Source organism: Oratosquilla oratoria, chromosome 5 (genome assembly GCF_046742065.1).
Source record: "Oratosquilla oratoria isolate Oo_2021 chromosome 5, ASM4674206v1, whole genome shotgun sequence".
Classification (NCBI taxonomy): Eukaryota; Metazoa; Arthropoda; class Malacostraca; order Stomatopoda; family Squillidae; genus Oratosquilla; species Oratosquilla oratoria.
The window spans coordinates 32565244-32575689 of NC_134781.1; the positions used below are offsets into that span (position 1 = coordinate 32565244).

The 10446-nt window shown below is 39.1% G+C and overlaps 1 protein-coding gene across 1 annotated transcript; it reads left to right on the forward strand.

The window, feature by feature from the left end:
• The first annotated feature begins 7448 nt into the window (after window positions 1-7448).
• LOC143025730 (uncharacterized) lies at window positions 7449-9967 on the forward strand. The gene is made up of 2 exons (XM_076185736.1): window positions 7449-7543; window positions 9074-9967. The coding sequence occupies exon 2, from the start codon at window positions 9185-9187 to the stop codon at window positions 9965-9967; it is 783 nt and encodes a 260-aa protein (XP_076041851.1). The 5' UTR covers window positions 7449-7543; window positions 9074-9184.
• Window positions 9968-10446: the final 479 nt, after the last annotated feature.

Consider the following 10446-nt stretch of genomic DNA (forward strand, 5'->3'; position numbering starts at 1 on the left):
TAGATAAAGAGAGAGAGAGAGAGAGAGAGAGAGAGGGAGAGAGAGAGAAAGAGAGAGAAAGACAGAGAGATCCCTAGTCTCCCCATTCTGTCCTCATTCATTCGCTTTTTTCAACACGCCCCATTAAAACACAGCGGCTGTGTTCTTATTCCTCTAGCCACAGATACACGAGAAAGGAGGAGACAAAGTCCTAGAGGGTGGGGGTGGATATGCTTCCGAACAGAAATACATGATATGGGTGACTCTGATCCTTATGGGTGCTACTGAAGCCGTAACGCTCTGATAGCCATCCGACTTCGAGAGCCTCTTCTCCCTGCAGACTCCTCAGCTCCTGCCAGGTCTCCTGAAGAGGCCTTCCTTCGAGTACAGAGTCTTCGAAAGGACGTCACACACACACACACACACACACACATACACACACACACACACACACACACACACACACACAAACACATGCACACACACAACTACACAGACGTTCATACACACACACACACATGCACAGACGCGCGCGCGCACACACACACACACACACACACACACACACACACATATATATATATATATATATACAGACGTACATATATATATACAGACGTACATATACATACATACACACATACACAGACGCACGCACACACACACACACACACACACATTTGTAGCCTTGGTTGTTCACTGTGTATCCTTCGTACCCGCACAGACCCTTGTGACAATTTTTTTTTTTTTTTTTTTTTTTTTTTTTTTGCGCACGCGCGCTCGCGTGTGTGTGTGTTAACTTATGACCAAAATTTCGGGACAATTTTTTTTTGTAATACCATGTGACATAATTTTTGTGACAACTTTTTTTGGCAACTTGTGACAGCATATTATGTGATATCTTGTGACAAAATTTCATTGACAACTTTTGACAAAAAAAATATGTGACAACTTGTGATATAATTTTTACTGACGTCTTGTGACAATTTTATGACAACTTGTGACAACATTTCTTTTTCCATTTATGAAGAAGGAAATGGGTTGAATGAACTTCCACAAAGCGTTCCCTTCAGTCCCATAACAATTTTTTTTTCTTTTTTATAAAATAAGTTAGGATACAATTCTAGAGTACTCTAAAGAAATTCCTTTGCCACAAAGAAATAGTAAAAATCTTCTTTCCTTTCTATACCTTCTTGATATAGAGGAGGTATAGAAAGGGTCTCTCTCTATCTCTCTCTCTCTCTCTCTCTCTCTCTCTCTCTCTCTCTCTCTCTCTCTCTCTCTCTCTCTCTCTCTCTCTCTCTCTCTCTCTCTCTCTCTCTCTCTCTCTCTCTCTCTCTCTCTCTCTCTCTCTCTTTCTCTCCCTACCTTCCACCCTCTGCTCTCTTCTTTTTTCCTTACTCCCTCCTCTCCTCACTGCTCCCTCCTCCCCTCCTCCAATCTCCCTTCCTCCCTTCCTTCCTCTGCTGTTATAGGAAGACGGCGCCACCCACCCCTCCCTTCCCACCAGCGCCACGGAGGAGATGAATAAAATCGCCTGGCGGCAGCTAGAGTAAAAGGTAAAAGTGCCACCGGGTACGGAAAGGAGCCAACCCCTTTAGCGTAATGTCTCAAAGGATTACAAAGGAGGAACATGCCGACAGGAGACCTTTTGGTCCATAACTAGGTCGGATGCGAAAAAAATTATAATAATGATAAATAAATAGATAAACAAGTAAGTAAATAAATAAATAAATGAATAAGATATAATAATATGAATAATGATAAATAAAATAAATAAATGAATAGGTAAAGTTAAAAATATAAATAAACAGATAAATAGTAAATAATAATTTGACAAATAATGATAAATGATAATCAAACAAATAAACAAACAGATAAATGATAACAAACAGATAAATTATAACAAACAAATAAACAAATAATATAAAATAAATGGCAGGAATTACAGCATCTTGCTTAAGTGTCTATTTAAACGAATCTTGAAGATTCGAACTGAATTACATTGCACTGCCTCTGCAGGAAGTTTATTCCATTCACGGTTGGCGAAATTATTTCTACCCACATCCAAATTGAATATATTCCAAGACAGTTTGAGACCATTATTTCTTGTGGGATTCTCATTCAGTGTGAAAATTTTGTCACTTTTGATGTCAATTCCCTTTACAATCTTAAAGACTTTTATTAAGTCACCTCAGAGTCTACTCCTTTTTAGGGAAAACAGGTTCATATATTTTAGTCGATTTTCGTATAATTTATTTCTTATATTTGTAATCAGTTTTGTGGCTTGCCATTGTACTTTCTCCAATCTGTCAATATCTTTAATGAGATTCGGTGACCATACGGAAACAGCATATTCCAAATGTGGACAAATTAACAATTTATATAACCTGTTAATGAGAGATGGACTTTTGAAGTCAAAAGATCGCGCAATCAGTCCTAGAATCTTATTTGCTTTATCAGAAGCTGAAATACACTGCTTAGATGATTTGATATCGTTACTGATAACAACGCCGAGATCCTTTTCACTGTCCACTTTTGTTAACGAATATCCAAATAACTTGTAATCGTACTTACTGTTATTTTTACCTATGTGCATAACCTTGCATTTACTTGTGTTAAATTTCATTAGCTAATTTTCCGACTATTGCTATATTTTATCTAAATCTTCTTGAATATCTAACTGATTTAAGTGATCATTTACCATTCCGCATTGTTTTGTATCATCAGCAAATTTGGAGAATAAATATCAGTCCGTGGTCTATATCATATAATATATACTATAGATAGAGGTGGTCCAAGAACGGAACCCTGATAAACTCCACTCATAACATTTTTGCATCTAGAAGTTTTGCCACTTAAAAAACAGTTCTGTTTTCGACCGTTCAACAAATTATTAGTCCAACTTAATAGGCTACCACTTATTCCGTGTGAAACTAATTTAGTAAGTAGTCTTTCGTGTGGGACGGTATCAAAAGCTTTTGCAAAGCCTAGATATATTAAAGATGTACTGTTTCTTTTGCCATAATTCGAGATGATTGTGTTATAGAAATCGAGTAAGTTAGTCATACAAGAGAGTTTCCGTCTGTATCCATGTTAGCTATTATTTATCAAACAGTTACTTTCTAAATACTTTCTAAATGATGTGCGATAGCATCTCTGATGATAGTTTCCATCATTTTTCCTATGATTGAGGTCAAACTTATAGGCCTGTAGTTATTTGGTTTCTTTTTGTCAACTTTTTTGAATATGGGAGTAAAGTTAGCTAGCTTTCATTTTCTTGAGACATCTCCGGATATGATGGATTTCTTGAAAATAATTTTTAATGGAAAAAAAAAATTTTTCATTTCCTTTAACATTCTTGGATGCCAACCGTCAGGCCCTGCTGTTTTATCAACTTTGGGTTTTTAACTTTTTCTTGTGTTATATTTACCGTACTAAGTTCACCATAGACTTTTCACAGGTTTCAGTTTGGAGTTCACTTTGATGTGTTGCGTTTACGAATACTGAGTTAAAATAGTTGTTTAAAATATCACACATTCCTTCTTTTGAATATTCAAGTTGATCGTCAGCACATAATAGTGGGCCAATGTGATTTCTAACAGCCTTTTATCTCTAATGTAACTATAGAATTCTTTGGGATTCTCTTTGAATTTATTACCCATATTCATTTCGGATTGTCGTTTTCGTACTTTTATTCTCTTCTTTAAATCTCTCTGTATTATTACATAAATTTCATAGTCATTAGCTGCACCTGAGCGCTTGTATTTCTTATAAACCTGTCTCTTTTTAACAATATTTTTTTCAATTTCTTTGTCAAGCCATTTTAGGAAAGCCTGATTTCGAGGGCGTCTGTCCTTAAACGGAATGTAAGTACGAATCATCTCTAACGCATTTTGAAATATTTTCCACATCTGATCTACAGGTCTTTCGTTTAATGTCGCCTTCCAATCTGTAAGCTGAAGCTCCTTACATAGTCTTTTAGCTGTGCAATAGAATCTTATAGCGTTAGCCAGAGTGAAAATGTGTAAATTGCGTCAACATTGCGAAGGGGATTTATATATATATATATATATATATATATATATATATATATATAGACATATGTAAACACACATACACACCCACACATACTGTGTATATATATATATACATATATATACATATATATATATATACATATATATATATGTATGCAATAAAAACACTAGGAGCGTGTGTTCACAAATGCACTGAAGATGTAATTACACGAAAGCGCTCTGCTTCGTTAGCTTACTTTTTCCTAGTGGTTATTTACGCATATATATGTATGTATGTACGTATACTATATGTAAATATATATATATATATATATGTATGTATATATGTATGTATATATATATATATATATATATATATATATATATATATATATATGTACAGTATATATATATATATATGTATATATATTTATATATATATGTATGTATATATATGTACGTATGTATACATATGTATGCACATATATGTATATATATCCATATATATGAATATATATATATATATATATATGTATATATATATGTATATATTTATATATGTATATTTATTATACACACACATGTATATATATATATTTATGTATATATATATATATATTTATGTATATATATGTATATGTATATCTATGTATATATATATATATATAATATGGATATATGTATGTATATATGTATATATGTATTCGTAAATAGCTGGAGTCCAGGAACCATTATTATGGGAGAAAGCATACGCTGGACTCGACGTTCGTCAATTTATTCCGACGTTTCGAACCCTGTCCGGGGTTCGTCTTCAGGGTAATACAGTGGTAGCAATGGAAATGTACATAAATAAGAGGAATTTGGTACACTGGGACAGGTCTCCACAGTAACCGTTACAATCCGACGCAGTTAAACCAAATCAAAAACACAAATGAGAAACAAATATAAATAAAACTATAAAATAACAGGTGCAATACTTCCTTGAAAACATTCACCGAGTTTACCATAGAAAAATATGTATATATATATATAAAGAAAATATAGTGAAAGTTGTAAGGATTCACCCCGCTACCGATGGGTCGCACCACTGTGCACTCCCGTGGAACAAATGTCCCGCGTAGCATGTATATCACGAATAAAAGAAATTGGAACAAGAACACACAATCCATCAATATCATAAACATACAAAAAGGGAAAGTACACATTGAAATAAATAAGAAAAGCAGTATGAAAAAATGCCCCCCAAGATTGGGCATAAAAGCTGTACGACGTGGCATGTACCGTTGTGGCATGCCACGTCGTACAGCTTTTATGCCCAATCTTGGGGGGCATTTTTTCATACTGCTTTTCTTATTTATTTCAATGTGTACTTTCCCCTTTTTGTATGTTTATGATATTGATGGATTGTGTGTTCTTGTTCCAATTTCTTTTATTCGTGATATACATGCTACGCGGGACATTTGTTCCACGGGAGTGCACAGTGGTGCGACCCATCGGTAGCGGGGTGAATCCTTACAACTTTCACTATATTTTCTTTATATATATATATACATATTTTTCTATGGTAAACTCGGTGAATGTTTTCAAGGAAGTATTGCACCTGTTATTTTATAGTTTTATTTATATTTGTTTCTCATTTGTGTTTTTGATTTGGTTTAACTGCGTCGGATTGTAACGGTTACTGTGGAGACCTGTCCCAGTGTACCAAATTCCTCTTATTTATGTACATTTCCATTGCTACCACTGTATTACCCTGAAGACGAACCCCGGACAGGGTTCGAAACGTCGGAATAAATTGACGAACGTCGAGTCCAGCGTATGCTTTCTCCCATAATATAAATATATATATATACATATATATACATATATATATATATACATATACATACATACATACATATATATATATACATATATATATATGTGATATATATATATATATGTACATATATATGCATATATATATTTACATATACATATGTATGTATTTATATATATATATACATATGCATATATATATATATATATATATATATATATATATGTACATATATATACATTCATATACACACAAATACATATATATGTTTATATATATATATATATATATATATATACAGTATATGTATATGCATATATATACATACATATATATATATATGTATATATATATATATATGTATATACATATGTATATACATATACATACGGTATATATATACATATATATATATACATATATATACATATATATATATAAACACTATATATATATATATACATATATATATATATGTATGTATATATGCATATATATATATATATATATATGCATATATATATATATAGTGCGGCGGTTTAGCTATATATATATATGTATGTATATATATACATATATATATATATATATATGTATGTATATATATGTATACATATACACATTATATATATGCATGAATATATATATATATATAGTGCGGCGGTTTAGTTAGGAAATTTCAACATGTTTTGCACTTTTTGATAAAAGCACCAAATTTGGCACAAAGGTAGACCGATATATTATAAACAAATTTGGATGTGGAGCCATCGGCCAACTGCCCCCTGGCAACCGTGGCGGCCATTTTCCAAAATGGCCGCCAGCGGACACCCGAAAAACGAAAGAAGTTAGATAAAGTTTGCTGCTGAAGGTTTTAGTGAATGGTTTTTAATCAAAACATGCCAGATAGTTATTAAGTCATATTTTAGGAGATGCTCCTACATGAATTTACATATTTATGCTAATTATAATTACAGATCATCTGTAATTACAGATGAAATGGCGACTAGAATCTCATGATCGTGTAGGTACCGATTCGAATTTGATGAACAATGCTGACAAACATCAATTAAAACATCGACCATAATCCAAGTTCCACCACCTCAAAACAGTCATTCCATGGGACTGCTATTTCCCTCGTGCAACACCCTGCGTTCCATGGGGCCGGCGTTGACCGCGGCATCACTATCCTCGGAGGGTCGAACGAAAGAGGCTTCAAAGCAGTTGACCGTTTGCCACACTACTATACAGATGTCCCATCCGTCACCGGCAGCATCAAGAACACACAGATACCGGATACCAACGTGACATCCCTGAGCGGCAACAGCGGCCTCAAGCAATATGTTGAAAGAGAGCATCTCTGGCTACAACACATCCAAGTTGCCCTACAAGAAAGTTCTCCGTTAGAGAACATTTCATGGGCTGCATACCACGCAAGTCAGCAGTCCATGCCCGCCAGTCGGACCATCTGCCCCACCGCACTACTCCCACTCTTCCTGGAAAGTGCCCATACCGTGGCAATGATCAAGCACTCCATGGATGTCGTAAGGAACGCAGTGGAACATCTTAACCCTAGCCAGATTCCAGTGGTCACATTCGACCAACCGCTTTTTGCTTTGGCAAAGCAAATCCAGTGGAAGTGGCCACAGGAATATGGTGAAGAGAAGTTCGTCATCCTCTTTGGAGGTCTTCATATCGAGATGGCAGCGCTGAAGACCGTTGGTGACTGGTTGCAAGGGAGCGGATGGGTGCAAGCACTGGTTCAGGCAAAGATCACCAGTGCCGGGACAGCGGATTCCTTCCTGCGGGCATCACATGTCAGTCGAACCAGGCGAGCGCATCAAGTGACAGCAGCAGCCCTCTTCACACTGCAGCAGCACGCCTACAACCACTACATTGACCAGCTGGATGACGCCGGGACCGAGCAGCTGGAGTTTGCTGACTGGTGCCAGCAAAAGGCGGAGACTTGCCCCCAGTTCCACTACTGGGCAACTGTACTGCAACTGGAACTGACGGTCCTGGTGTACGTGCGCTCTCTGCGCCAAGCGTCGTTTGCGATGTACGTCGATGCCCTCAGAGAACTAGCTGTGTGGTTCCATGCCCTGGATCACACCAACTACGCGCGCTGGATTCCTGTGCATCTGCGAGACATGGTGGAACTGCCGACGACACACCCTGAAATAGCCGAGGAATTCCGAGCTGGGAATTTCACCGTCCAGAAGACGAACAGGCCGTTCTCCGCCATCCCTGTCGATCAGGCCCACGAGCAGAACAATGCAGCCATCAAAGGAGACGGAGGCGCAGTAGCCCTGACTGACAATCCCAGCGCACTACGACGGTGGATGGTGGCAGGACCAGAGGTTGCCAGGCTCATCGAAGAGTTCCAGGACTCAAAGCAAGACCGGTCACAAGACACAAAGCATCATGACCAGTCATCGAGTGTGCAGACTGCTTTCCTAAAAGACGTACAGTCAATGATCAAAGTGATGGAAGACTTTGGGAATCCATTTGAGGAGGATAGTCAAGATCTGCTGGTACTCGACACCAAGGAGATCGCGCCACCTGGAGCTGTAGACGCCCTCCGTCGTGCACATAAATTGGGACAGGAGCAGTTTGACAAATTCGTCAGAGAACGAAACCCATAGAAGATGCCATCCACAGAAACAAGCTCAAAATATTCGGTCAGCCTGCTACAAAACCTCAGGCAAAGGGCAAGCAGCAAATGAAATCCCTCAAGAACGACGTGGACCTCTTCTCTCGTCTGTATATCGGGTGCCAGAACCGGGATGGGAATCTAGATGAATTCTTCCAACATGAAAACCAAGCCTGCCCGCCTGCACTATCGGACGGCGGTGGCATCCGGCTTGGTGTAAAGAGTGATCTTCTTACTTGTCTAGAAGACTTCAGTCAGCCCCGTTCTGAGGTTCCTCCAACCAGCTGCATTGTCCTAGATGGAGTAGTCATCATCCAGTTACTGAAGCCTGCTACAGCAAAAACCTTCAACGAGTATGCCAAGCAAGTCTTTGTGCCTTACATACTCTCAAAACTTCATCAATCCACGCGACTGGACCTGGTGTGGGACCGCTACATTACAGACTCGTTGAAGGGTACGGCAAGAGCCAAGCGGGGAAAAGGGGTTAGAACACGAGTGGTGGGTAGTGCAACTATACCCGGGGACTGGGCCAGCTTCCTCAGAGTCGACGAGAACAAGACCGAGTTGTTCAACTTCCTCTCTGGCGTCCTCTACGACTCACTCCAGCTTGCAGACAAGGAGCTCGTCATCACTAAAGGAGATGATGTCTTGAGAAAGCCACCGCATCTGGATACTTCAGCCCTGGCTCCTTGCAACCACGAGGAGGCCGACAGCCGCATGATGTTGCATGCCGCCCACGCTGCTCACAATGGCCACAAGAAGATCCTTATCCGCACAGTTGACACTGATGTGGTTGTCCTGGCAGTGGCTCTGGCACGCACCCAGAATGAAGAAACAGAAGTGTGGGTGTCCTTCGGCACGGGGAAGACTTTCCGATTCTTGGCAGCCCATGAGATTGCTCGGGCTCTGGGTCCTGAAAAAGCTCAGGCACTACCGATGTTTCATGCTTTGACGGGCTGCGACACGGTCTCCAGCTTCGCCGGACATGGAAAGAGGACAGCATGGGCAGTTTGGACAGCTCTACCTGAGCTGACCCAGACACTCACTCTTCTCTCAACTGCACCGGATCATATTAATGAAGACGCCATGCACACCATTGAGAGGTTCATCATACTGCTTTACGACAGAACAAGCACCACAACCGATATCGACAAGGCACGTCGCAAACTGTTTGCAAAGAAAAGCAACGTCCAGCTGATTCCACCGACAAGGGCAGCCCTGGAGCAGCACGTCCGACGAGCAGTGTACCAGGGCGGACATGTCTGGGGTCAGGCCCTGGTTCCTTCACCAACACTGCCATCACCAAACGACTGGGGTTGGAACAAGACCAGCGGCGTGTATGAACCTTTGTGGACAACGCTACCCGAAGCATCCAAGATCTGTAGGGAGCTCGTCTCTTGCAAATGCAAGGAGGGCTGCGTGAAAAAGTGCAAGTGCAAGAAGGCCAGTCTGCAATGCACACCACTGTGTGCTTGCGACGGGGAGTGCTCTCAGAACTGAAGTCGCATGAAGACGAAGGTTCTGAACTTTGCATAACTTACGTAACTTTGGCAGTATACTGGAACTGTATAACAGTGAACTTTTCGGCATTACTGATGCGTTAATTAACATGATAATTATATGCAGTAGTGTTAGTAATGTTAGTATTTGATGTTTGATTATGGGTTTGCCTGTCGCCATTTCATCTGTAATTAGCATAAATATGTAAATTAATATAGGAGCATCTCCTAAAATATGACTTAATAACTATCTGGCATGTTTTGATTAAAAACCATTCAATAAACATTCACTAAAACCTTCAGCAGCAAACTTAATCTAACTTCTTTCGTTCGGGTGTCCGCTGGCGGCCATTTTGGAAAATGGCCGCCACGGTCGCCAGGGGGCAGTTGGCTGATGGCTCCACATCCAAATTTGTTTATAATATATCGGTCTACCTTTGTGCCAAAATTGGTACTTTTATCAAAAGGTGCACAATATGT